Source organism: Corythoichthys intestinalis, chromosome 17 (assembly GCF_030265065.1).
Source record: "Corythoichthys intestinalis isolate RoL2023-P3 chromosome 17, ASM3026506v1, whole genome shotgun sequence".
NCBI lineage: Eukaryota > Metazoa > Chordata > Actinopteri > Syngnathiformes > Syngnathidae > Corythoichthys > Corythoichthys intestinalis.
The window spans coordinates 11,485,202-11,513,110 of NC_080411.1; the positions used below are offsets into that span (position 1 = coordinate 11,485,202).

Here is a 27,909-nt window from a genome sequence, read left to right on the forward strand (position 1 = left end):
AGTCCTCTCCTGGATCATCCAAATGCTCTCTATCGAACTGCAGATGGGCCTGGACGTGTACTGGCTTCAGCAGGGGGACACGTCTGGCAGTGCAGGATTTTAGTCCCTTGCGGCGCATTGTGTTACTGATAGTAGCCTTTATTACTGTAGTCCCAGCTCTCTGTAGGTCATTCACTAGGTCCCCCCGTGTGGTTCTGGGATTTTTCACTCGTTCTTATTATCATTTTGACGCCACAGGCTGAGCTCTTGCATGGAGCCCCAGATCGAGGGAGATTATCAGTGGTCTTGTATGTCTTCCATTTTCTAATAATTGATCTCACAGTTGATTTCTTTACACCAAGCGTTTTACCTATTGCAGGTCTACAATTTTGTCTCTGGTGTCCTTCGACAGTTCTTTGGTCTTGGCCATAGTGGAGTTTGGAGTGTGACTGACAGAGATTGTGGACAGGTGTCTTTTATACCGGTAATGAGTTAAAATTAGAGATGATGCCGATCGATCGGGTCCGATTATGTCATTTTCAAAGTATCAGAATCGACAACAAAATATCGGCCATGCCTTTTTTCCTTAATATATACAGTACTGTGCAAAAGTTTTAGGCAGGACACCTGCCTAAAACTTTTGCACAGTACTGTATATATATATATTTTTTAATTATTAAATTTATTAGGATCATGGAAGCTTCCACTTGGGGAAAATATATACATACAGTATATCCTGTATATACATAATAAAAATATACAGTACTGTGCAAAAGTTTTAGGCAGGTGTCCTGCCTAAAACTTTTGCACAGTACTGTATATATATTTTTTTTAATTAAATCGTTTTCTAATTGTATTTAACGTTACAGACATAATATGTTACACTCACCCAGAGTCTTTAGTTTAGGCTTAAGGTTGGGTTATCAAATTTATCCCAATAACTGCAGTAATTAATTTTTTAAAAAATGTATCACGTTAAAATATTTAGCGCAATTAATGCATGCGCTGCACGACCCACTCACGCATTGTCACGCTCAATCTGTGATGTCGCCCTTTTACCCATTTAGAGAGATAAAAGGCAGCATAAAATGAGTAGAGTGAATTTTGTCAGCCTTTTGAGCCTTTTTTTAATAGGCTAAAGCCTTACAATCCCCCTCCCTACGATTAGAAATATCATAGGAAGCAATGTGGGGAAGCAAGGTTGCAATTGATCTTTTTCTTAACACCTTATGTTATTTCCCAACGCAGAGAAGATATATGAATTGGTAGCACTACGCACAGTCATGGTTCCACTTCCCATCATGCATTTGCGTTGAATGGCTGCAGTATCATTTACTGAAAGCTCAACAAATACACTAGATATATTTAGCAATATTTAGTCACAATTTACAAAGTCACAAGTCTTTCTATCCGTGGATCCCTCTCACAGAAAGAATGTTAATAAAGTAAATGCCATCTTGAGGATTTATTGCTATAATAAACAAATACAGTACTTATGCATTGTATGTTGAATGTATACGTCCGAGTTTTATTCATTTTTTTCTTAATGCATTGCCAAAATGTATATGATCGGGAAAAATTATCGGAAATGATTGGAATTGAATTGGGAGCAAAAAAAAGCTATCAGATCGGGAAATGTCGGGATTGGCAGATACTCAAACTAAAACGATCAGGATCGGATCGGGAGCAAAAAAACATGATCGGAACAACCCTAGTCTTGACCATAGTGGAGTTTGGAGTGTGACTGACTGAAGTTGTGGACAGGTGTCTTTTATACCGGTAATGAGTTAAAACAGGTGCCATTAATACAGGTAACGAGCTGAGCCTCGCTAGAAGAAGTTAGAGATCTTTGACAGCCAGAAATCTTGCTCATTTGTAGGTGTCCAAATACTTTTTTTCCACTCTAATTTGGAAATAAATTCTTTAAAAATCAAACAATGTGATTTTCGTTTTTTTTTTTTTTTTTCCCCACATTCTGTCTCTCATGGTTGAGGTTTACCCATGTTGACAATTACAGGCCTCTCTATCTTTTCAAGTAGGAGAACTTGCACAATTGGTGGTTGACTAAATACTTATTTGCCCCACTGTATGTTTTTTTCCCCTCTTCAATGAGCATTTTTTGGCTGGTGTGACTTATCGTCCGAAAACTATTGTGTTCCAAAATGGGGCTAAATCTTATGAACGATGAGCTACCTTGAAAAATATGCAGACTTTAAAAGGAGTGCGTGTTTGGCTCCATTTAAGCTTGATTTACTGACTCAGGAGTTCCTGCGCCCCAAAAGGGCCGCTGAGACACTTCATTCAGGAAGCGTAAAGGTCGTGATATCATTTCCTGCACTGGCAGTCCAGGAAGCGGCGACACTGCTTTCCAGTTTCCGTTCGGGTTGACATCAGCTTCTAAGTTTTCCCTTGTTGAAAAAAAAATGTGTTTTAAAAAAAAAAATCGTGTCACTGGTGTTAACATAGACAATTTATGACAATGTGGCCGCGTCGCTCTGTGAAAGCGCAGTTGCGGCAATATCCGCGCTTTCTAGGGCTTCTATAGATAGAATGTACCAGCAGGTAACGACTGGATGTTCCAGGATAATAATTTGGAAGTAACAAGTAGTGTGGGGTCACTGCCACTGAAATGGAGAGGTGAAAAGGTCGAGCTGGAAGCGGCAGGTAGCCCACAGTTATTGATTTTTCGTAAGGACATCTGGGGAGAAGCTTCCTCGGCTTTTTAACGCAACTTTGTCTTCTACATTGCGCTGCCTTTTTGACCTCTGAGCTGTATCTCTTCCAGCAGAACAAAGTCGTACTACATTAAAATGCATAATGCTACATTTAATTAAAGTGTGTTTTATTGTCGAAATGATTTTACACTGCCTGTCAATGGCCGTGAATGCGTTCACCATTGCCATGATTGTTATCTACTAATTTGGACAATCTGAATCACCAATGAGGATAGTATTGCACAAGTCTTGGTAAAGTAGCGTATGAAAGTTTCAAAAGGTAGAGAGCTCTGACACTCCGTGTACAGAGCTGGCCTTGGACATCAGCTGCCTCGAGCATCTGAGGATGAGAAAGCATCCCGAATCAATAAAGTTCTCGCGTCGACACGGCGGAATAATCTAGTCGGAAATGCGGGTTGATGCTGGGATGCGCGTATGGACCTCACTGACCTTTAGAAAGCTGGATATCTTGAACATTTCATTGAAATCAATAAGGTCCTGTCAATCCTGAAAGGAGATTATTTGAGGACGTGAGCAATATAGAACGACGCTTAACTGTTGATCAGATTGTTTAAACAAGCCTTGACAGATTGACACAGAGCGTATACAGTCTAAAACAGCGGTCATAACCTGGGTCGATCAAACCCAGCGGGTTCGGTGAGTAAATCTAAAGGTCGTATCATATGGAGGACCAAGTGGGACAGAATGAAATACAGTAATCCCTCGCTACTTCGCGCCCTCAGTCCATCGCAGATTTTTTTCCAAGTAAAAAAAAAAAAAAATACAGATGAGCTGTCCTGATCCAATCACGTAGTCTCATTCTCCCTCCTGCTCCTTTTCTTGGTCAGGAGGTACACTGGAGTTCCTTAACAAAGTTCATGATGATTGACAGATGTTAAGGTTTGATCTTGCCAGATGCCTGGAAGCCAAAACTTCAAAGCGCTGCATGCGTCAATCATCGTTTAGATTGTTAAACAGTTACTGTGGCAACTCATTGTGTGTATGTGAGCAGCTTGAGCAGGTTTGAGTGGACTCACTCAATGAAGCATTTAATAAAGACAAGCATTTTTCTTTATTCTTGTTTAAAAATAATTTGGTGGGACAGTAACATGTTTTAAAATGTATGATTATTTCATTTGAAATGCTTAAACACCATTTATTAAAAAATACAAATATATAAAAGTTATTTAATATTTTTTTTAATTAAACATGCTAAATCTGAATACATTGAACACACACACAAATATATATGTATATGATATATATAAAATTATTAGGGCTGTCAAACGATTAAAATTTTTAATCGAGTTAATTACAGCTTAAAAACCAATTAATCGTAATTAATCGCAATTCAAACCATCTATAAAATATGCCATATTTTTCTGTAAATTATTGTTGGAATGGAAAGATAAGATACAAGACGGATATATACATTCAACATACGGTACATAAGTACTGTATTATAAATCAATAAGATGGCATTAACATTATTAACATTCTCTTAAAGCGATCCATGGATAGAAAGACTTGTAGTTCTTAAAAGATAAATGTTAGTACAAGTTATAGAAATTTTATATTAAAACCCCTTTTAATGTTTTCGTTTTGTTAAAATTTGTAAAATTTTCAATCAAAAAATAAACGAGTAGCTCGCCATTGTTGATGTCAATAATTACACCATGCTCACTCATAGTACTAACCCATAAAATCAGTGGGACCCAAACGCCAGCAGAGGGCTCCAAACACCAAAAAACAAGTAACAAGCGGACATTACACTGTACTGTCATTTTAGTCTGAGCGGGGCATGTGTGTTAATTGTGGCAAATATTTTAACGTGATTAATTAAAAAAAATTAATTACCGCCCGTTAACGTGATAATTTTGACAGCCCTAAAAATTATATTCATTAAAATACTATATTTATTATACTTTTTAATTTTATACATATATGTGGCGGAAAACACAGACAAGACTGAAAGAGCAGTTTCTGCTCTTGCACCCCTCTTTAAAATAAACTGCTGTATTTTGAGCCAAAAGAACTGTTGTGTTTGATTGAACAATTTGTCTATATACTGCCATAGCAGACTCATGGCGGATTAACCCCCGAACTATTTTTAATTTGTCCGTTTTACCCTGGAAACACCAGTTTACAGACGTCGCACAACCGCTTTAGTTTCAACCCAGCCATAAAAAGGATTATATTATTCAAAATGTCTGTCATTTTTAGCTTAGAATCATTAATTGATGTCTAATATTTCATAAAAAACAAACAAAAAAAAAAAAACGAATTTTAAAAATGATTCACTTTCGTATTTTAAACTTTTAAACAAATTACGTCACAATGAAAAAATTAGCGTCTGTAAAAAAGTCACGGATATCTACCTCATAACTATCGCTTAATTGTATTTTTTTTTTTTTTGTTACTGTCACATTTTCCCCAATATTTTAGATTATAAGTAATCGACCCAAACAAAGAATTTGACAATTTGGCCAAATTTCAAAATTTGAAAATCCTATATGCATGTGTGATACATCATTGAAAAGCTTAAAATCTTAATTTTCTGGGGGTAGAAATTTTTTAAACAGGAAGGCATTAAAAAAAAAAAAAAAAAAAAAAAAAAAAAAAAATCGACCACTAAACCCTAAGGTGAGAGCATAATTAAAGACACCAGGATTTTAAAGTGATATTATTTCATTGAGTGCTTTAATACAGGGTGATTGAAAACTAATTCCCTATTTAAAAAATACTGACTTGTTAAGTTTTTTTGTGCATGTTCCACAACAATTTTTGTCCTCGTTTTCTTTTCAGCTCTGTTAATTTGTTAAATCAGAACCGTCCAAAAATGGCTGGATATCTTACCCCACCGGCCACACTGGCATGTGTCAAGGCTACCCAAGAGTACTAACTGCCAAGGACGCGTGCGGAACAAACACTCGGAAGTGTCGTTTGCTTAATGTGCGACGGCGTAACGGTCGGCATGCAAATGAGGCTTGCATTGTTAGCGCGACGACCCACCGCGGTGACACATTTGTCACTGGAAACAATATAAGCATCTGCCTTTTTGTCTTCACAAACACAAAAAAACCCTCTTTTTCCCTGTTTTTTATTTTTCACAAGTCCTGAAAAAAGCAAAACAGTTGACACCTGAGTGGAGCCCCCTGGATTTAAATTTTAAATATTTGATGATGAGTACAGAGGTGAGGAGTACATGTAGTGGGGACTGGGGGCTCCACGGTTACAGAAAAGGAGGGGGCGGCCCCAAAGAGTGCCCCGCCCCTTTGTTTTGCAGAACAAAAACTTTCATTGTTGACTAAAATACAGTAATACCAACACTTACATACTTTCCTGCAAGCTAGGTATCAGTCTTTTTTTTATCCACTTCCCAGATATGAATTAGCTTAACTTAGAAAGCTAGAAATAAAACAAGTTATCATGACATCATCATCATCCGAGTGATGTTTCTATTACACATGATCAGAATTCTTGATGCAAGACAGAGGAAATCATAATAGAAAAACACACGCTATGTGTAAGCACAAGCATGTACGCTGTGTTAGGGGTGCAAGGGTACTCTACGTCACATGCTAAGGCTAAGCTAGTTAGAAGGCCGGATTATATTGGGGGCTTTTTTTGGCTATTTGACGCTGTTCAATTCACTATAAGGCACTAAAATCCAACTTAAAAAAGGTCATGAGTAGGCCAAAACTGCCGTTAACCCCCTTTTTGTGTCGTTGTGTCCCAATTCAGGGGTTACATCATTTGGAAGCATGACACAAATGGCGTTAAAGCAATATTACAACAGAAACTTTGTAATATTACTTCTTAATGGCTGTGAGATTCATCTTAATATTCTGAATTTTCAAAACTATTGCAACTTTATGATGTTAGTTGTATTATTTTTTTAGTAATATCCAGGGCCGGATCCACCAGGGTGGCGTGGCAAGAGCCACCCGAAAAAACAGAGTTCGGATTTGCATTATTTATTGCTTTAGGAAAATTCGAACGGATACTGTTAAATGTCTTCATAATTTTGTATTAATCAACACTAGAAGTCCCAGAGAATTCTGGTACTCCTACTAGTCCCAAGCAATGGCCGATGTGGCCTCTCCCCCGGAAAACCCAGAGGTGGCCAAAATGACCCAGGTGCTTTAGAATTGGCAAGTTGTTGTCCGACTGACAACAGCCGGTCATATGGAAATGCAACCACTACACATACATTAACTTCAGACACAATGACCATAATTAATGCTCCATGCCGCTGATTCAGTCCTTCTAAACTATAGACACAATTCCTGCTTTAAGTTCAAATTGCAGTTCTAAGACACTTTTTTCCCCTTCAAAACAATGTACAGATTTCGGCCATTTTTTTCTGTCGTTGTGTGTGGAGTATAGGAGAAGTGAGTTAAATAATGTGTAAAAAATGTTAAACGTCATGAATAAATGTAATTACCGTAATTTTCGCACTATAAGGCGCACCCGACTATAAGCTGCAACCCACCAAATGTGACACAAAAACGGCATTTGTTCATAGATAAGCCGCACTGGACTATAGGCCGCAGCTGTCCTCACTGTATTATGGGATATTTACACCATAAGATATTAACCGGTAACACTTCATTAGACTGCGGCATCATACGACGGTCAGAAGACCAAATGAACCACTATGAAGCTTTGAACTAATTGGCTGCTAAGCTTCATTGCTTCAAGAAGCTTCATTTGGCCATCACTGCTCCCTTGGGGGAGACAGTCAATCTCTTCTGCAACCTGCTGTCAACACTGTTGTTGTCCGACATGCCTCCTAGCATGCACTGCAGCGCAACAGATGTAAATAACAATCAAAATTCATGTTCTGTGCCAATTATTTATTCAGTTATTGTTCCAGTTGTTTCATTATTGCTAGTTATGTTATTTGGTAACACTTTGACAGTGGCCCCATGAGACTGTCATTATGACATGACACTGTCATGGGCATTAATGAATGCTTATAAAAGATGTCATTTAGTGTTATTCGGCACATTATCTCACTTTTGAATGGATGTAAAAGATCCAAGCTGGACATAAATGGAGTTAGTAACATTATTTGCCAGATGACACTTAATGACATCTGTCATAAGCATTCAGTCATAACCATGATAGTGTCATGTCATAATTATGACTGTCTTATGACAGTCTTATGACGCTGCTGTCAAATAAAGTGTTACCAAATACCATAACAAGCAAATAATGAAACTGGAACAGTAACTGAATAAATAATTAGCACAGAACATGAATTTTGATTGCTATTTACATCTATAGTGCTGCAATGCATGCTAGGAGGCATGTGTTGCCTATTAACCCCCCCTCCCCCAAAATAAAATAAAAATAAAATAAAATCAACAAATAAGCCGCACTGGACTATAAGCCGCAGGAGTCAAAATGAAGGAAAAAGTAGCGGCTCATTGTCCGAAAATTACGGTAAATAAATGTAGCTTGACTTGAACTGACACAAACCAAACACGATGTATGTCTAGTGGTTGTTTTTACATATGAATGGTTGCTGTCTGTCGGACAACGACTTGCAAGTTCAAAAGCACTTCTGGGTGTGTTTTGGAGGAGAGGCCAAATCGGCCATTGCTTGGGAATATTAGGTATATTTGTCTCGGGAAAGGCCGAGTCGGCCTGTGCTTGGTTTTCTAGTGTTAAATTGATCAATGGCCCTTGAATCGTTGCAGAATATCCGATCATTGTCCAAAAAATTGATATTGTATTATGTTGTCATGAAATATTTGCTACCCTGCACCCCCCTCGCCATCCCATCAATAGTTTTCTAGAACCGCCCCGGGTTCTAATCGTAACTTAATTCTTCTCAAAATGACAGTTTTGTAACTCTGGGATCAAAACTTCATATATTTTGTTCTGAAATATTCCAAGTTTATTCTTGTAACATTACGACACATTTGTTTTCTGTTTAATATCACTGTTTTTCGCCAAAATAAGCCAGACCCAAACATGCATTAGGTTGCATCAGTTCTAAACTTTACCAAACATGTAGGAAGGTTCGTCAAAAGAACCATACCACATCGGTTGCGGTCTGGGTTAACGACGACCATCGTCGGCGCCGCTCGACTACAGGCCGGCAGTGAAAATTCTGTGACGAAAGCATATTCTTGAGCTAGGGGGGAAAAAAACAAAACAGTGCCTTCATCTCAGATATAATAACAAATTTTGCTCTGTAAATCTATAGCTTTTTTTTCTTGTAATGACTTATGACTTCATTTTTAGTGCCACAATTTTCGGACTATAAGACGCTACATTTTCCCTCATTTTGAATCCTGTGGTTTATAGTCAAAGTGCGGCTTATTTGTTGGTTTATTTGGGTAAACAGGCAACACTTTGACATCGACGTCATAACAGCTGCCAACACTGTTGTAGTCCAACATGCCTCCTAGCATGCATTGTAGCGCTACGGATGTAAATAATCAAAATTCATGTTCTGCGCAAATTTTTTCTTCAGTTACTGTCCCAGTTGTTTCATTAGTTGCTAGTTATGGTATTTGGTAACACGTTATTTGACAGTGGCATATTTATGACATGACACTGTCATGGGCATTAATGAATGCTTATGACGGATGTCATTAAGTGTCATCTGGAAAATTATGTCACTAACTCCATTCATGTCCAGCTTGGATCTTTTACATCTATTCAAAAGCGAGATAATTTGCCGGATTTGTCCGGGGGTGCGACTTGAGCAACTTATTAGTGAAATTATTAACACATTATTATCAGAGGTAGGTAGTAACACATTACATTTACTTGAGTAACTTTTGGAGAAAAATGTACTTCTTAGAGTAGTTTTACAACACAGTACTTTTTACTTTTGAGTACATTTGTGAAGAGGAAACAATAGTCCTACTTCGACACTTTTTGCCAGAGATACTGACAGTGGCTGTCTGTTTCACCAATGAGACGTCACAACAATAGCCACATGATTGCATTATACCATTCAGAGGTAACAATGTTTTTTCTCCACTAGAGGGCACTCATGCTGTGTTGTTCTGGCCTGAATTAGATAATTTTTGTGTAATCTTTCTGGCTTAATATGGTCGTGTAATACAGTGGGGCAAATAAGTATTTAGTCAACCACTAATTGTACAAGTTCTTCCACTTGAAAATATTAGAGACCTGTAATTGTCAACATGGGTAAAACTCAACCATGAGAGACAGAATGTGGAAAAAAAAACTGAAAATCACATTGTTTGATTTTTAAATAATTTATTTGCAAATGATTTTTTGCTTACCGTTCTTGTTATCATTTTGACGCCACGGGGTGAGATCTTGCATGGAGCCCCAGATCGAGGGAGATTATCAATGGTCTTGTATGTCTTCCATTTTCTAATAATTGCTCCCACAGTTGATTTCTTTACACCAAGCATTTTACCTATTTCAGATTCAGTTTTCCCAGCCTGGTGCAGGTCTACAATTTTGTCTCTGGTGTCCTTCGACAGCTCTTTGGTCTTGGCTGTAGTGGAGTTTGACATGTGACTGACTGAGTTGTGGACAGGTGTCTTTTGTACCGATAATGAGTTAAAACAGGTGCCATTAATACAGGTAACGAGTGGAGCCTCGTTAGAAGAAGTTAGACCTCTTTGAAAGCCAGAAATTTGGCTTGTTTGTAGGTGACCAAATACTTATTTTGCACTCTAATTTGGAAATAAATTATTTAAAAATCAAACAATGTGATTTTCTGTTTTTTCCCCCCCCACATTCTGTCTCTCATGGTTGTGGTTTACCCATGTTGACAATTACAGGCCTCTCTAATATTTTCAAGTAGGAGAACTTGCACAATTGGTGGTTGACTAAATACTAATTTGCATCACTGTAGGTTATAGTACAGTATAATAATAAGACTTCATATAGATGAAGTTGTGCAGATTTTTTTTTTTAATCAGACATTGTACGCAGCTACTCGCAATGTTACTCATCACTTGAGAATTCTTTTCCACAATTTTTTTTTACTTGTACTTGAATATATTTTTGGATGACTTCTTTTACTTGAGTAATACTATTTATAAGTAATGCTACTCTTACTTGTGTAACATTTTTGGCTACTCTACCCACCTCTGATTATTTATAATTTCACGTTATTCATTTCATCAAATAAATCTCCCCCGAAAATGCGACTACATTGCGTATTTTTTGGCTGGTGCGACTTATACTCAAGTGCAACTTATAGTTGGAAAAATACAGTTAAGCTTTTTTCCATTCTAATGAACGGAAAGCTACACTGGATTTTTTTTTTGTTGCAATCCTATGACTCATATAGTCGTCGTTTTTTTGCAGAACGCTTTGATGCCACTGGCCTAGTCTATCCCAAAAATTATTTGCATGCCACTCCTTTATTTCATCTTTGAAATGTGGCACCGCCAACGGAAGTAGCGTGCTTTCCCGTGTAATTCTTGCAACCTTAAAATTGCTGTTACTATATAGTTTATGATGTTAGCATTGCGGACATATAGCCAGCTAGTATCATGAGGTAAAATGTTGCATGTCACGACAGTTCCATTTAACAAGGGTTATACCTAATAGAGAATTAGAAGGATGCAGCCCCTGAATTGAAAATACGTGTGTTCACTTAAAAAGCTAATTCCTGGTAGAAATGTTGCTGTAACATCTCTTTTGCTAACTCCCATTGTTTAGTTTTTTTTTGAATACCTGCAAACATACTGAAGGCAGATTACAAAGAGCCCATTCACAAATGCTACAAGACCAATGATAGCGCACTCTAGCTTCAAAGATAAATATGTATACAAGTTTTTTGTTGTTTTTTTTTTGGCTATGTGGACTTCAAAATACACGGGTTAATAAAAGTCGTCATTTCTGAAACACAATGAAATTGACAAATAGTGTTGATCTTAAATGCACACCAAAAATTCACGGCAAAGGACTGTTCCAGTTAAATAATATTTGCCGTTTTTCAGTTTTTTTTCCTTCCTGAAAAAAAACCCAAAAACAAACCCCTTATAAATTCCTTTAACTTAACAAGAATTTCCTTTCACCGCCGGGATGTTTCCTATTCACCCGTTTTCTTTGTTTAAAGCAAACCACCTCACAACAGTGCAAACAACTCAAACGTGTGCAATAAGGCCTAGCGCCAGATCTCGTGTGTTGAAAAGCGGGAAAACAAGGATCGAGAAGGAGTTCAATGCCACTCTGAAAAGGTAAAAAGAATCAAACGAGTAAAGATGCTGACCCTAAGTGTCGGCAATTGTGTAATTTTTGAAAGTCAAACATTTTAAATAGCATTATATCAACTCATAACAGGGAAATGTTCTTAATCGTAATTAGTGCTGCAACGATTAATCAATGAACTCCAGTGATTCGATTAGAAAAGAGCTTCAAATCTTGGATACACTGCTCTCTAGTAGCAAAAGGGATTATAACAAAACTCATTTAACATGGCTGATTCCAGCTGCTCCCTGTTAAGACCAACATAAGGTAAGTTTTTGTTTGAGCTAATATGTTTTCTTACGCATTCTTAATTTATAGGTATGTTTAGCATTTTTTGTGGCAATACATGTTTGAACGATTTCGTAAGAGCATTTCACAAAAAATATTAGCATTTTATATCATTTAAACTAATGGATTTTTGTTATGCAAGTTAGCCAATTGTTCTTTTTTGTACTTATATTCCCATTATTATGCCCATTTTTTAAATATCGTTTGTGTATTTGAATTTATTTCAAATGCATGTATTGCTCTTGTGAAATAAAATTGCAATTCTGTTTAGTTTGAAGAAACGCTCAGCAATTCTATTTTGTATTTGCATTTAATGTGAGCATAAACACTTGTTTATTATTTTTACATCTCCTAAAATTTATTCTGCAACGCATTAAATGTTCCTAATAAGATTGATTATTCAAACTAAGTAGTTGATAGATTAATCAATTACTTAAATAATCAATAGATTTCCCGAAAAATGTTGACTTATTTAGTACAAGCAACTTTTCGGTGTAAAATCCCAACGATATTCGAGCAAGAATACGACTTTCCAGCATTACTGCAATATAAATAGTTGTCACCATAACCTGAACTTTTTGTTGCAATATTATTTTCCGATGACTTCATGCACAATAATACAACTTCCTACAAATGAGAGCATTTGTTCCTCCATATTACATCTTGCAATATTACTTTTTCATATTTCTTGCAATGTTAACTTAAGACAACGTAACATTAATCAACTATTTCGTCTGTTAGCAACTCGTCTTTTTTTTTTTATATTACATTGCACCTCATTTTCTTAACCCATTTTACTATACATTTTTTCCCCTTTATTCTCATGCCGTTAAGATTATTTTCTCGCAAAAATTCAAGTTTCAATCTTAGATTTGCAATATTGTGACATTTTTTTACGTTTATATTCACATAAAATTGTAACGTTCTGGTTAGTTAGAACATTTTTCTCATTAAAAGCATTTATTTCTAGAACTTCTCGTGTCATTACAACATTATTCAAACATCAAGAAAACTGTTGTAAAATTACGACTTTTTTTGCCCAGAATAATTCAGGTTTTGCGGCATAAGTCGTTTTCTCCTCGCTCGCTTCATTCACGTAACATTGTGACTTTTTACATAACATTATCCTTCATTCTCAAAAAACTACGACTAGAGATGTCCCGATCAATCGGGATGATCACGTCATTTTCAAAGTATCGGAATCGGCAAAAAAATATCAGCCATGCCTTTTTTTAATATATATATATATATATTTTTTAATTAAATCGTTTTCTAATTGTATTTAACGTTACAGAGATAATATGTTACACTCATCCAGAGTCTTTAGATTAGGCTAAAGGTAGGGTTATCAAATTTATCCCGATAACGGCGGTAGTTAATTTAAAAAAAAAAAAAGTATCACGTTAAAATATTTAACGCAATGAATGCATGCGTTGCACGACCCGCTCACGCATTGTCGCGTTCAATCTGTAATGACGCCGTTTTACCTATAAAGAGAGATAAAAGGCAGCGTAAAATGAGTAGAGTGAATTTTGGCAGCCTTTGGAGCCTTTTTTTAATTGGCTAAAGCCTTACAATCCCTCTCCCTACGATTAGAAATATCATGGGAAGCAATTGATCTTTTTCTTAACACCTTATGTTATTTCCCAACGCAGAGAAGATATATCAATTGGTAGCACTATGCACAGTCATGGTGCCACTTCCCATCATGCATTTGGGCATGACTACAGTATCATTTACTGAAAGCTCAACAAATACACTAGATTGCAATATTTAGTCACAATATACAAAGTCACAAGTCTTTCTATCCGTGGATCCCTCTCACAGAAAGAATGTTAATAATGTAAATGCCATCTTGAGGATTTATTGTCAAAATAAACAAATACAGTACTTATGTACTGTATGTTGAATGTATATATTCGTCCAAGTTGTATTCATTTTTTTCTTAATGCATTGCCAAAATGTATATGATCGGGAAAAATTATCGGGAATGATTGGAATTGAATCGGGAGCAAAAAAAAGCAATCGGATCGGGAAATATCGGGATCGGCAGATACTCAAACTAAAACGATCGGGATCGGATCGGGAGCAAAAAAACATGATCGGAACAACCCTAATTATTATGCCCATTTTTTATACCGTTTGTGTATTTGAATTTAATTTCAAATGCATGTATTGCTCTTGTGAAATAAAACTGCAATTCTGTTTAGTTTGAAGAAACGCTCAGCAATTCTATTTTGTATTTGCATTTAATGCGAGCCTAAACACTTGATTATTTTTACATCTCCTAAAATTTATTCTGCAACGCATTAAATGTTCCTAATAAGATTGATTATTCAAACTAAGTACTTGATAGATTAATTGATTACTTAAATAATCAATAGTTTTCCCGAAAAATGTTTACTTATTTAGTACAAGCAACTTTTCGGTGTAAAATCCCAACGATATTCGAGCAAGAATACGACTTTCCAGCATTACTGCAATATAAATAGTTGTCACCATAACCTGAGCTTTTTGTTGCAATATTATTTTCCGATGACTTCATGCACAATAATACAACTTCCTACAAATGAGAGCATTTGTTCCTCCATGTTACATCTTGCAATATTACTTTTTCATATTTCTTGCAATATTAACTTAAGACAACGTAACATTAATCAACTATTTCGTCTGTTAGCAACTCGTCTTTTTTTTTTATATTACATTGCACCTCATTTTCTTAACCCATTTTACTATACATTTTTCCCCTTTATTCTCATGCCGTTAAGATTATTTTCTCGCAAAAATGTTCAACTTTCACATCTTAGATTTGTAATATTGTGACAGTTTTTACGTCTATATTCACATAAAATTGTAACGTTCTGGAAAGTTAGAACATTTTTCTCATTAAAAGCATTTATTTCTAGAACTTCTCGTGTCATTACAACATTATTCAAACATCAAGAAAACTGTTGTAAAATTACGACTTTTTTTTGCCCAGAATAATTTGGGTTTTGCGGCATAAGTCGTTTTCTCCTATCACTCGCTTCATTCACGTAACATTGCGACTTTTTACATAACATTATCCTTCATTCTCAAAACACTACGACTAGAGATGCCGATCGATCGGGTCCGATCACGTCATTTTCAAAGTATCGGAATCGGCAAAAAAATATCGGCCATGCCTTTTTTTAATATATATATATTTTTTAATTAAATCGTTTTCTAATTGTATTTAACGTTACAGACATAATATGTTACACTCATCCAGAGTCTTTAGTTTAGGCTAAAGGTAGGGTTATCAAATTTATCCCGATAACGGCGGTAGTTAATTTAAAAAAAAACGTATCACGTTAAAATATTTAACGCAATTAATGCATGCGCTGCACGACCCGCTCACGCATTGTCGCGTTCAATCTGTAATGACGCCGTTTTACCTATATAGAGAGATAAAAGGCAGCGTAAAATGAGTAGAGTGAATTTTGGCAGCCTTTGGAGCCTTTTTTTAATTGGCTAAAGCCTTACAATCCCTCTCCCTACAATTAGAAATATCATGGGAAACAATGTGGGGAAGCAAGGTAGCAATTGATCTTTTTCTTAACACTTTATGTTATTTCCCAACGCAGAGAAGATATATCAATTGGTAGCACTACGCACAGTCATGGTTCCACTTCCCATCATGCATTTGGGCATGGCTACAGTATCATTTACTGAAAGCTCAACAAATACACAAGATGGCAATATTTAGTCACAATATACAAAGTCACAAGTCTTTCTATCCGTGGATCCCTCTCACAGAAAGAATGTTAATAATGTAAATGCCATCTTGAGGATTTATTGTCATAATAAACAAATACAGTACTTATGTACTGTATGTTGAATGTATATATTCGTTTTATATTAGTTTTATTCATTTTTTTCTTAATGCATTGCCAAAATGTATATGATTGGGAAAAATTATCGGGAATGATTGGAATTGAATCGGGGGCAAAAAAAAAGTAATCGGATCGGGAAATATCGGGATCGGAACGTACTCTAAAACGATCGGGAGCAAAAAAACATGATCGGAACAACCCTAACTACGACTCCTTCTCATGTATTTGCAGAATTTTAAAACTCATACAATCTCATATAATCATAACTTTAATCATGATTATTAAGACCTGTCTTAAAATTTTCCCGCGAAACATTATGCATCCATTTTAAAGGTCTACAACCTGTTTCTCTTAAGCGTGTATAAATGACCTTCAAGTGAAAGATGGTTGAATGTAACCATGCAAATCACAAATTTCTTCAAACTATAATAATGGAGAAATCAGTCACGCCATGCGCTAATACGCTCGAAACTGGGAAATAGTAGCTAAGAAAACAGGCACACACTTTTAAAAGTTTCTGTACCTGTGCAATCTGTCCCAGTCTTCCTCCGTCTGAGACTCAGACTAAGCTCGCCTCACTTCATTAAAGCGTGTATAGACAATTGACGTCGCATAGCATTGTGGGTAGCCAATGCTAGGCGGGTATTTGAAATACACGCATTTGATTGGCTAAAATAGTACTTGCATTGAACTCATTGACTGCCATTGACGAAGATAAACGTTCAATCCAAACAGTCTCAGTATTTTGTTTGTCCTTTAAAACTTCGTCCTACTACATTTTTTAGTCTTTATTAGCGTAACATCGCTACTTTTCTTCAATGTATTTTCCCACTATCGCATTATTCTCCTGTTACACCGTATTATCGTATAGTTAGACTTTTCCTTTTCAGCGTGGCGCTAACACTCCATGGTAAGACTCAGACGATAAAATCAAATGATTGCAATAAATACATACAATAAAAAAACAATTATTAATATTGTGGATGCGCACGGCTCGGGAGACAAAAACAAAAGATTTAACAGCGTTTTTATAATGCTCCTCTAATTCTGACGACCCCCTTGTTTCCTCTTTTTCTGTTGGGGAGCGTGCACGCGTTGATTGTGTGTGTTCTGACTGTGTGTGTATGTCTCACAAGGGCTCAAGCCGCCATCTGCCACCCTACTCTAGCCAGCCTGATCCTTATCCCGAGCCCAGCCTGGCCCAGCAGGCCTGCTGTCTCATCCCTACAAAAAAGGCTTCCTGCTAAGGGAGGGAGACAAAGGGTGGAGGGGGTAGTAGGTGATGGGGGTTGGTGTAGGCGTACTGGAGTCCCGCGGCGAGACCTCCTGACCCGGGGGTCCCTGCGGAGAAGAGGGCAGACGGTGCAGACAGACAGCACCGTGTCTGCTCCCTGCCTCCATTTTCTGTCTTTTATCAGCCACGAGAGCTGGGGGATGGAATAGGAGGAGGGGGCGGACGACAATAAAGGAACAGCCCCCTCCTCCCTACTTTTAACATCTCTGTATTCCCGGACAAGCTGATGCTGTCCTACACTCCCCCTAGTGGGAAACACCAAAAGTCTGTACCGAGAGTCTGGGATCAAATGGCGCTTTTATGCAGTGGTGAGTTTGTGGATAGTGCGGTCGTAGTACTGCGTGGTGATCGCTTCCAGAGGGCTCCAGTGGTGCGCGTGCAGCTCGACCACCTCCATGAGGAGCGAGCGGGTCAACGGAGACTCGGCAGGGCTCAGCATCTTGTCGCGCACGGCCGCGAGCAGCTCCGTCATCATCTCCGGCAGCTGCTCCTCCAGGAGGCGCCCGGCGCTTTGCAGCTGCGGAGGAGCAGGGAAAATTGAGATAAGCGTCGAGCAGTAGAGATGTCCTGATCGATCGGGATGCCGATCACGTCATTTTCAAAGTATCGGAATCGGCATAAAATATCGGCCATGCCTTTTTTAAATATATATATATATATTTTTTAATTAAATGGTTTTCTAATTGTATTTAACTTTACAAACATAATATGTTACACTCATCCAGAGTCTTTAGTTTAGCCTTACGTAGGGTTATCAAATTTATCCCGATAACGGCGGTAATTAATTTTAAAGAAATGTATCACGTTAAAATATTTAACGCAATTAATGCATGCGCTGCACGACCCACCCACGCATTGTCACGCTCAATCTGTAATGGCGCCGTTTTACCTATAAAGTGAGATTAAAGGCAGCGTAAAATGAGTGAATTTTGGCAGCCTTTGGAGCCTTTTTTTTAATTGGCGAAAGCCTTACAATCCCTCTCCCTACGATTAGAAATATCATGGGAAGCAATGTAGGGAAGCAAGGTAGCAGTTGATCTTTTTCTTAACACCTTATGTTACTTCCCCACGCAGAGAAGATATATCAATTGGTAGCACTACGCACATTCATGGTTCCACTTCCCATCATGCATTTGGGCATGGCTACAGTATAATTTACTGAAAGATCAACAAATACACTAGATGGCAATATTTAGTCACAATATACAAAGTCACAAGTCTTTCTATCCAAGGATCCCTCTCACAGAAAGAATGTTAATAATGTAAATGCCATCTTGAGGATTTATTGTCATAATAAACAAATACAGTACTTATGTACTGTACGTTGAATGTATATATTCGTCCGAGTTGTATTCATTTTTTTCTTAATGCATTGCCAAAATGTATATGCCCGTTAACGCGTTAATTTTGACAGCCCTACTTTTTTGCCAAAATCATCAATATTAAAACAATAAAAGGCTTGAAGTACTTCAGTTGTGTGTAATGAATCTAAAATATATGAAAGTCTAATGTTTATCAGTACATTACAGAAATTCATGAACTTTATCACAATATGCTAATTTTTTTTTTTTTTTTTTAGAAGGACCAGTATAAACAGTGTGATTGAGCCATGCTGTAATATCGCGTCGCGTAACCACTTCGGTGAAAAAAAGCGTGCTGTGTCTTTAGGAAAATGAAAAAAAAAATTGTGAATGATGCCCTGATGCCTTACGTTGCGCTCCCCACAGATGATGGCAAGACGCTATCTCGCTGTGCCTGGTACTTCAATGGCTAGTGAAAGAGTGCTTTCTACAGCATGGCACAAATTAACTGCAAACAGGTCAACACTCTCTTCAGACAATGTGGACATTCTTATCTTTTTTTAGAAACTTTTTTTGCTATTGGTATTCTTTGTTTGCACTCTTTTTAGATGTGGATATATTTTGCACTTGTGTTCTCCATGGTTAAAGGAGATGTCCCTTCAACTGCACTTTAAGTTGTTTTGCTATCCACAGTCCATGTTTGAAACGAAGTTAAGCGTTATTTTGCACTCGTTGTAATTTAAATGACCGTATTGGACATTTTGTGTTGAAAATTTTGTCCGCCAAAATAAAGAGCGATCCAAGACTTACTTAGTGGCTTATTTATTTTAGTTTTTGGTCTGAAAAATGATCCAATCCGATCCACGCCCTCAGTTTTCTGAACCTTGACACCCCTAATAGATACATCGGTAAACACACGATGCATGGTCACACAAACCTTACGTCGCGGACAGTCGAACAACTTCCAGTTCACGTAATGCAAAAACATGGACAGTAATGTTACGAATGGAGTTGCATGAATGCTTCACATCGCAAGGCTGAGTGCTGTGTTTTTTAGGCTGTCCCTAAACGCACCGCGTCTTTATCTGGAGTGAAAAGGGGTTTGATGTATACAGCAAAAACAAAGGAAAAAATGGTTGCATACTATGCATACTATGTGGCACTTTGAACATGAAAATGTTAATTTGATAAAGAATTTGTAAGCTACTGGAAGCCAGATAGATGAATTGAAGTCCTTGTTAGCCAGACTTCAGTACGTACATATAAAGTGGGAGGCTTTCAAAGTCTTTATCAGGACACGTAATTAGTTTTTGATTTCAAAGTCAAAGAAACATCGCGAGGAGAGATAAAGCTGTATGAAAAAATGTTTGAAATTAATAACCCATAAGAGGAAGCTGAGTTGTTAATGCAAGCTTAGTATTGGAACGGGTGTAAATCTAAGGCTGCTGTCAGTCGATTAAGAATACCACAAACACTTTATGAGGAAGGTGACAAATATGGAAAGGTGTTTGCATAACAAATGCAGGAACAGAAAAGAAAAAAAAAACAGCATTTACAAATATTCTTTTGTATTACAGGCATTACAACAGGCAGAAAATGCTTTTATGATGCAAGAAAGCAATTGAAAAATATGTTTAATTACAAATGAGATGCCAGACCTTTCATTATGGTGCAATGGTCAAACATTTTTAGTTACGTGGAAAGATTTGATCGGCCCGCCATGATATTCATGTCATATGCCTCCGCACTGTGACCCAAGAATTCAACGGCTGCTTTCACACATGCCGATTCCTGGTAAGTTCCGGACATTATACTAGGACGCGACCAGGTTAATGTCTACGTCATCTCCGTGTCAGTCGACCCGGGAAACTGTTTTCATACATTAAGGCTACCCGTTTAAATCCCGGGAATTAACCTGAGTTCAGGTATGCGTGAAAGGGGCTTTTGTTGGAATCAACGAAAACCAGATAATGATAAAAACATTTTGAAATGACTAAAATGTGACTAAGGCTAGGTTCATACCTGTAGGTCTTATTGCACAAATCCGACTTTTTCGTGTTTTTCTGACTCGGGTGAGGCATTAACTTGACGATCTGAACGGGACAGGTCGCATAAAAGTGGACCATTTCAAATCCGATCTAGGTCACTTTCGTATATGTTTAAAATCCGATCCTGGCCATATTTTTCCAGAATATGGCTGAGGTCTGAACTGTCAAGTTTCCCAAATCAGAATTCATGCAGCAATTACGTCAGCAAAGAGCGAGACGCACGGAGGACAGCAGCTGTATGATCGAGCTGTATATTAGCGTTAGCGCCTAGTAGGGCGGTAGCTATCGAATATTTTAGTAATCGAGTATTCTAATGAAAATTCCACAGATTGAGTAATCGGATAAAACATTTTTTTATGTAAAGAGCAGTTAAAAATGTATAAGAAAAAAATGACATTTCACATAATATTGAACCATTTTTAGACAATCAATGTCTTTATTTTAGATGTATATTGTTGAAAGCAGCCAACAATTGCATCTTAGATATGACTAGAAAAAAAAAACATTTACTGCTTTCACTCAAAAAACCTCAGATTCTATTAAATAAAAATAAAAAAAAATCTTATATTTTACCTGAAGATGTCACTACGCTTGATAACACACATCACTTAAAAATTTGGTGTTTTTCCAGCGTGTTTCAATTGAATTTCCATTTGTGTCTAGCTATTTTTAAGTTTTAAGTTAGTCTAAATTGTAGCTCCTGATAGGATTTTGAGTGTTTGCAGTGTTCAAAATAAATGTATGACACCTACTGTATTGGAGCACATTAGACACAAGTGCTACTTGGTGTTTTATCCATCAATGACTACAGAGCTAAAATTGAGTTAGGTTTATTCTATTTTTATTTTATTCCCCTTATCACACTACAGCGCTGTTTTTACAGATTAAATAAAGCCCGTTTGAAACACACGCTAGTCATGCTTCGACAGTAGTCATAATTAATAGAAACCTAGCCCTCTGCAAGGCTAACGTTACGTTAGCAAGGTAAAGTAACGTTAATTTTATTTATTAGCGCTACGTTAACTTAATTTTACCTTGTCCCGAGTATCGCTCCTCCGTTCTCGGAGTAAAATGGGTGCATTCGGTGGAGCTGCAGCATTGAAGACGTGCTGTAGAGGTATGCAAGCTCTGCCTTACAGTGAATACATGAAACAGTGTTCACCTTGGTGTCCAGCTTGAAATGCTCCCACACTTTTGACATTTTCCGCTTTTTCTTGGTGCCTTTCTCTTCGCTTTCGTCGGCTTCTTTGTCTTTATCTCTATACAGGTCCTTCTCAAAAAATTAGCATATTGTGATAAATTTCATTATTTTCTGTAATGCACTGATAAACATTAGGCTTTCATATATTTTAGATTCATTACACACAAATGAAGTAGTTCAAGTCTTTTATTGTTTTAATATTGATGATTTTGGCAAAAAAAGTCAAGAAAAAACAAAATTCCCCATCTAAAAAATTAGCATATCATGAAAAGGTACTCTAAAGAAGCTACTAACCTAATCATCTGAATCAACGAATTAACTCAAAACACCTGCGAAAGATTCATGAGGCTTTGAAAAACTCCCAGCCTAGTTCGTTACTCAAAAATCATGGGCAAGACTGCTGACCTGACTGCTGTCCAGAAGGCCATCATTGACACCCTCAAGCAAGAGGCTAAGACACAGAAAGAAATTTCTGAGCGAATAGGCTGTTCCCGGAGTGCTGTATCAAGACACCTCGGTGGGACGTCTGTGGGAAGGAAAAAGTGTGGCAGGAAACGCTGCACAACCAAAAGAGGTGACCGTACTCTGAGAAAGATTGTGGAGAAGGGCCGATTCCAGACCTTGGGGGACCTGTAGAAACAGTGGACTGAGCCTGGAGTAGAAACATCCAGAGCCACCGTGCACAGGCGTGTGCTGGAAATGGGCTACAGGGGCCGCATTCCCCAGGTCAAGCCACTTTTGAACCTGAAACAGCGGCAGAAGCGCCTGACCTGGGCTACAGAGAAGCAGCATTGGACTGTTGCTCAGTGGTCCAAAGTACTTTTATCACATGAAAGCAAATTTTGCATGTCATTCGGAAATCAAGGTGCCAGAGTTTGGAGGAAGACTTGGGAGAAGGAAATGCCAAAAAGCCTGACGTCTAGTGTCAAGTACCCACAGTCAGTGATGGTCTGGGGTGCCATGTCAGCTGCTGGTGTTGTCCTACTGCGTTTTCTCAAGGGCAGGGTCAATGCAGCTCGCTATCAGGAGATTTTGGAGCACTTCATGCTTCCATCTGCTGAAAAGCTTTATGGAGATGAAGATTTCATGTTTCAGCACGATCTGGCACCTGCTCACAAGTGCCAAAACCACTGGTAAATGGTTTACTGACCATGGCATTACTGTGCTCATTTGGCCCACTAACTCTCCTGACCTGAACTCCATAGAGAATCTGTGGGATATTGTGAAGAGGAAGTTGAGAGACACCAGACCCAACACTGTGGATGAGCTTAAGGCCACTATCGAAGCATCTTGGGCCTCCATAACATATCAGCAGTGCCACAGGCTGATTGCCTCCACGCCACGCCACACTGAAGCAGTCATTTCTGCAAAAGGATTCCCGACCAAGTATTGAGTGCATAGCTGATATAATTAACTGAAGGTTGACTTTTTTTGTATTAAAAAACACTTTTTTGTCTTGGTCGGATGAAATATGCTAATTTTTTAAGATAGGGATTTTTGGTTTTTCTTTTTTGCCAAAATCATCAATATTAAAACAATAAAAGGCTTGAACTACTTCAGTTGTGTATAATGAATCTAAAATATATGACAGTCTAATGTTATCTGTACATTACAGAAAGTAATGAACTTTATCAAAAAATCCTTTTTTTTTTTTTTTTTTTTTTTTTTTGAGAAGGACCTGTATTCATGCATGGTTGAAATCAAATATATCCGCCGTCTCTGTCTCCTTCCTGTACGCCAGCGCGTTGTGCAAAAAAAAAGTGGTCCGGACAAAATGTCATGCTTAGAGCTGGCGAAATTAAAAGATTCCTTGAGGCGGATAAAATTCCATAATCAATTTTTAAAATCGAGTTAGTCAAATTATTCGAGTAATCGTTTATTGTACGTATATCACGGTCAGTGAGTCATCACATTTTACCGCGATAATCTCTCACGGTTTAACGTGCCAATGACCAGTTCATTTCTGGGCTCTCCAAAGAGTTTGCTCTGTCTTAATATGTCTTGAGTTTTGTAAATAGGTTTATGTTTGTGTGTTTACCTCCATGGAGCAGCACAGCACGGCGTCCTCCTTGACGTCCTTGGACTGCAGCAGCTACACGGAATAAGAACAGACACGGTGTCAATTTGAATCAGGGGCGATGCAAGCATTGGTAATATTGCGGCGACATCCGGCACGGTGAAGACGAGGAGGAGGTAACGAGGCAAGATGCAAATGCGTAGTATAGGAAAATGTGTACAAAAATAAGAACAAATTAGAGCAGTTTTGCATCCAGTTTTGAACAGAAAAGTCATAGAGACACCAACTGCATTTTAAGAGAAACTATATCCCAATTACCTAGGTGTGCACCTTCTCGGTATGCACGGATGGACACGGTGACGGCGTGCCGATCCTGCACGCGTCTCCTAATGAGTCCCGTTGGGGGGGTTGCGCTGACGTTTAACTCAAATAAAGTCACTAATCAAGAATTCTTCCGTGAAACATTCATTTTTCCTACCGTTCGTTTAATGTGGAAAACGAACAAAGCTTGACAACATCTCCTGACAAGCCCGCTTGCAGTTATATAACCAGGCTGGGAAAAACCTTGGGAATCTCTTGTGATCGCCAAACCAACCTCGCACATTTAAAAGACATTTGATCATAAAAATGGAAAGTAGGACAGCTGTGATTTTCTGTAACGTGAGTGAAGAACATCCATATTCATGCCAACGTTTCTGTCTGCGCAGATCAAACGTGTGCGTGTTTGATGAAGAAATGACACGTCGCTGATGGTGTTGTCAAAGAATAGCATGATGGGATGCGACGATTTCCAGCTGAGAAGAAAAGCATGTTTCATCGTTAAACTAATAACTTGCGCACGCGGAGTGTTGGAAGTTGGGGGACTTCAAATAGGCTTCCAATAGTTGCATAGCAACACTACTTCTCGCTTTAGGGCCTGGGATCCCGCCTGTTAATTTACAATATACAATGGTACCTCTACTTAGGATTTTAATTCGTTCCACTACCTGTTTTGAAAGTTGAAATGGTCGTATTTCGAGCGGGAGTCTCCCATAAGAATACATTATAATTCGATTAATTAGTTCCACAACCCCAAAACCTACACTGAATCCTTAAAAAAATACAGCAGGTACAATTACTAATTGCAAATACACATAGCAAAGCAGATAAATTATAAGTACAAATTGGAATAATAATAATATAATTCAGGTAATAATAATAATAATAATAATAATTAGGGCTGTCAAAATTATCGCGTTAACGGGCGGTAATTAATTTTTTAAATTAATCACATTAAAATATTTGACGCAATTAACGCACATGCCCCGCTCAAACAGATTAAAATGACAGCAGTGTAATGTCCGATTGTTACTTGTTTTTTGGTGTTTGGCGCCCTCTGCTGGCGCTTGGGCCCTGTCAAGTTAAAAAATAGACCCTTAGGTAGACATTCGTAAAATTACCCAAAAATAAGGAGAGAAGACACTCAGTTTTCTTGGCCAAGGAGAGCAAGGAGGGACTAGACGGTGAAATGCTAGATTACGCTGTTTAGTTACCAAAATTGATCTAAAACTAAACTCCTTGCTCTTTCTTTTATTAGGGGCTTGTCCTAACACGGAAAAGTGCCGCCCTAAAGGGAGAGGGAAAGCAAGCTGGAGACACCCATGTGATTTTGATTGGCTATGTGTGAGCATGTAGGCGGAACTAACTAAATACACATGTGTAAGCAAAGGCACTTAGATAAAGTGGTCAGAATGACCCAGACACTTCAGTTATGCAACGCTGCGGCCATGGAAGATGTCCTCGAATGGAAGATGTCCTCGAAAGTCTAGACGTAAGATGCTAAAGATGTCCCAGAAGGTCTAGTTACGCAATGTTGCGGCCATGAAGCAAGGCAGTTGTCACCCCGACCCTCTTTAACACTTTATAACACTTAAACATTATACTACAACCTAGTATAGCAAGCAATAATCATTTACTGGTTATATCAATAAGAAAAAATATGGCAATATGTATTATGTATGTATTAGGTATATATGAGCACAAGCAAATATTCAATGAATCAAGCAAATATTCAATCAACCCTCGAAAATTAACTCAACAGGCCCAAATGATTTTATGGGCTTCAGCCCAATGAGTGAGCATGGTGTAATTATTGACATCAACAATGGCGAGCTACTAGTTTATTTTTTGATGGAAAATTTTACACATTTTAATAAAACGAAAACATTAAGAGGGGTTTTAATATAACATTTCTATAACTTGCACTAACATTTATCTTTTAAGAACTACACGTATTTCTATCCATGGATCGCTTTAAGAGAATGTTAATAACGTTAATGCCATCTTGTTGATTTATTGTTATAATAAACAAATACAGTACTTATGTACAGTATGTTGAATGTATATATCTGTCTTGTGTCTTATTTTTCCATTCCAACAATAATTTACAGAAAAATATGACATATTTTATAGATGGTTTGAATTGCGATTAATTACGATTAAGTAATTATTAAGCTGTAATTAACTCGGTAAAAAAAAATTTAATCGTTTGACAGCCCTAATAAAAATGAGTCAATGTAACGAATCGGGTTTTAATGCGGCAGTCGTGTTTTGCATGCTGTACCTGAACGTGAAAAGTTTTTACTTTTACTCGCGTTTCATGTTCAGTTGTTGTTGGCGGGAGTGGGGGGATGGGAGGTGAACGGTGAGCCACGTTGTCTAGACACTTGACTTCACACGCACACCATGCTCATAATTTCTATAATTTCCTTCTTAATTTCAATGATAAGCGTCACCCTTTTCCTTTTTTTTTCACCACCCGGACTAACCTTCTTGTGACCCATGTTGATTTCTCTCACAAGAAAATCCGCTGTGCTTTTGTCTCGCGGTAAAACAATGAAATTGCAACGCTGTTATAAATCGTCGTATTTCGAACATGTCGTCATATGTCGAGACAAATGGCGAGTCAAATTTTTTGTCGGATGGCGAAAGGATCGTATGTCGAGGTACCACTGTATTAGTCTTGAAGGAAAAAAAAGTCGATTTTTTTTTTTTTCCCGTTTACGGGGTCTTTTATTCTCTTCACGAACAGGAGATGATGATAAACAATTCAGGAACAAAAAGAAAGCAATAATCACCTAAGATACATACATTTATTAAGGAAAGAGTAATTAAATAATTCGGACAATTGACCAGGACGCATCTCCCATAGCACCACGAGGTGCTCCCCAGAAAAAATGCCTCGACCTTGAAGTTCATACCGTTTATATTGACCGTCGACACAAACAGTGGGGAAAAAAAAAAACAGGCAGCCTAGTGCAGGCCCCTTCCTAGATAAAACAATGGAAGAAAAAGTCCTTTTACGCAAGCAGTACTATAGATAAACACACAGTTATAAGAACAAATTATGAGCAATGATGTGAAATGAACAGATGTTAAGTGAATAAATGGAAATATATATCTACAGTCTTTTTCCATCAGATCCACTCCCCATAAGTGTACCATACTAAAAGCACACATTGGAAACGTCATAAGGTCCACACCGTCAATATTTATCGCAGTTTCCTCACCTTTATTGAGCCAAGGCATGTATTTTATATTCACCAATTATTACCTATATTTGTCATTCCATGAACGCAGCATCACCTTTTGACTAGTGATCCATAATGTCTTATATAGGGGGAAAAATGATGATGCAGTGCCTTGGCAATGTTTGTAGCTGCTCTGGTAAATACTCTGCAGTCCATTCTAAGGCTGATGTTTAATTTTATAAATCGTTTGAAAGGTTCTAAAAATTTGGTTGTCTTGGGCGTGACTAACATTTTGCACGGTTCTACACGCTGCTTGTCACTGTTCTGGAAACACTGGTATAGGTGTTTTTTAAAAGTGGGGCACAATGAGTCCCAGTGTTGTATCACTGTAGTTTACTTCTTATTATTGTTATTTTTATTTTATTTATTTATTTATTTATTTTTTAAAAATCTTTTCCTTGTATTGTGTTTTTGTGACTTGGACTTGGCTCTTTTAATAA

General features: G+C 37.6%; 1 protein-coding gene across 3 annotated transcripts in view; it reads right to left on the minus strand.

Moving 5' to 3' along the window:
* Window positions 1-13,428: 13,428 nt before the first annotated feature.
* Window positions 13,429-27,909, minus strand: part of ctif (CBP80/20-dependent translation initiation factor) — a 197,518-nt gene continuing 183,037 nt past the window's right edge. For all 3 annotated transcript variants that reach the window (XM_057818177.1, XM_057818175.1, XM_057818176.1), the window contains 2 exons: window positions 23,922-23,975; window positions 13,429-17,850 (listed from right to left, as the gene is read on the minus strand). In XM_057818177.1, coding sequence (XP_057674160.1) covers window positions 17,632-17,850; window positions 23,922-23,975 — 273 coding nt within the window. In that variant the 3' untranslated portion in view covers window positions 13,429-17,631. The remainder of the gene's footprint in view (window positions 17,851-23,921; window positions 23,976-27,909) is intronic.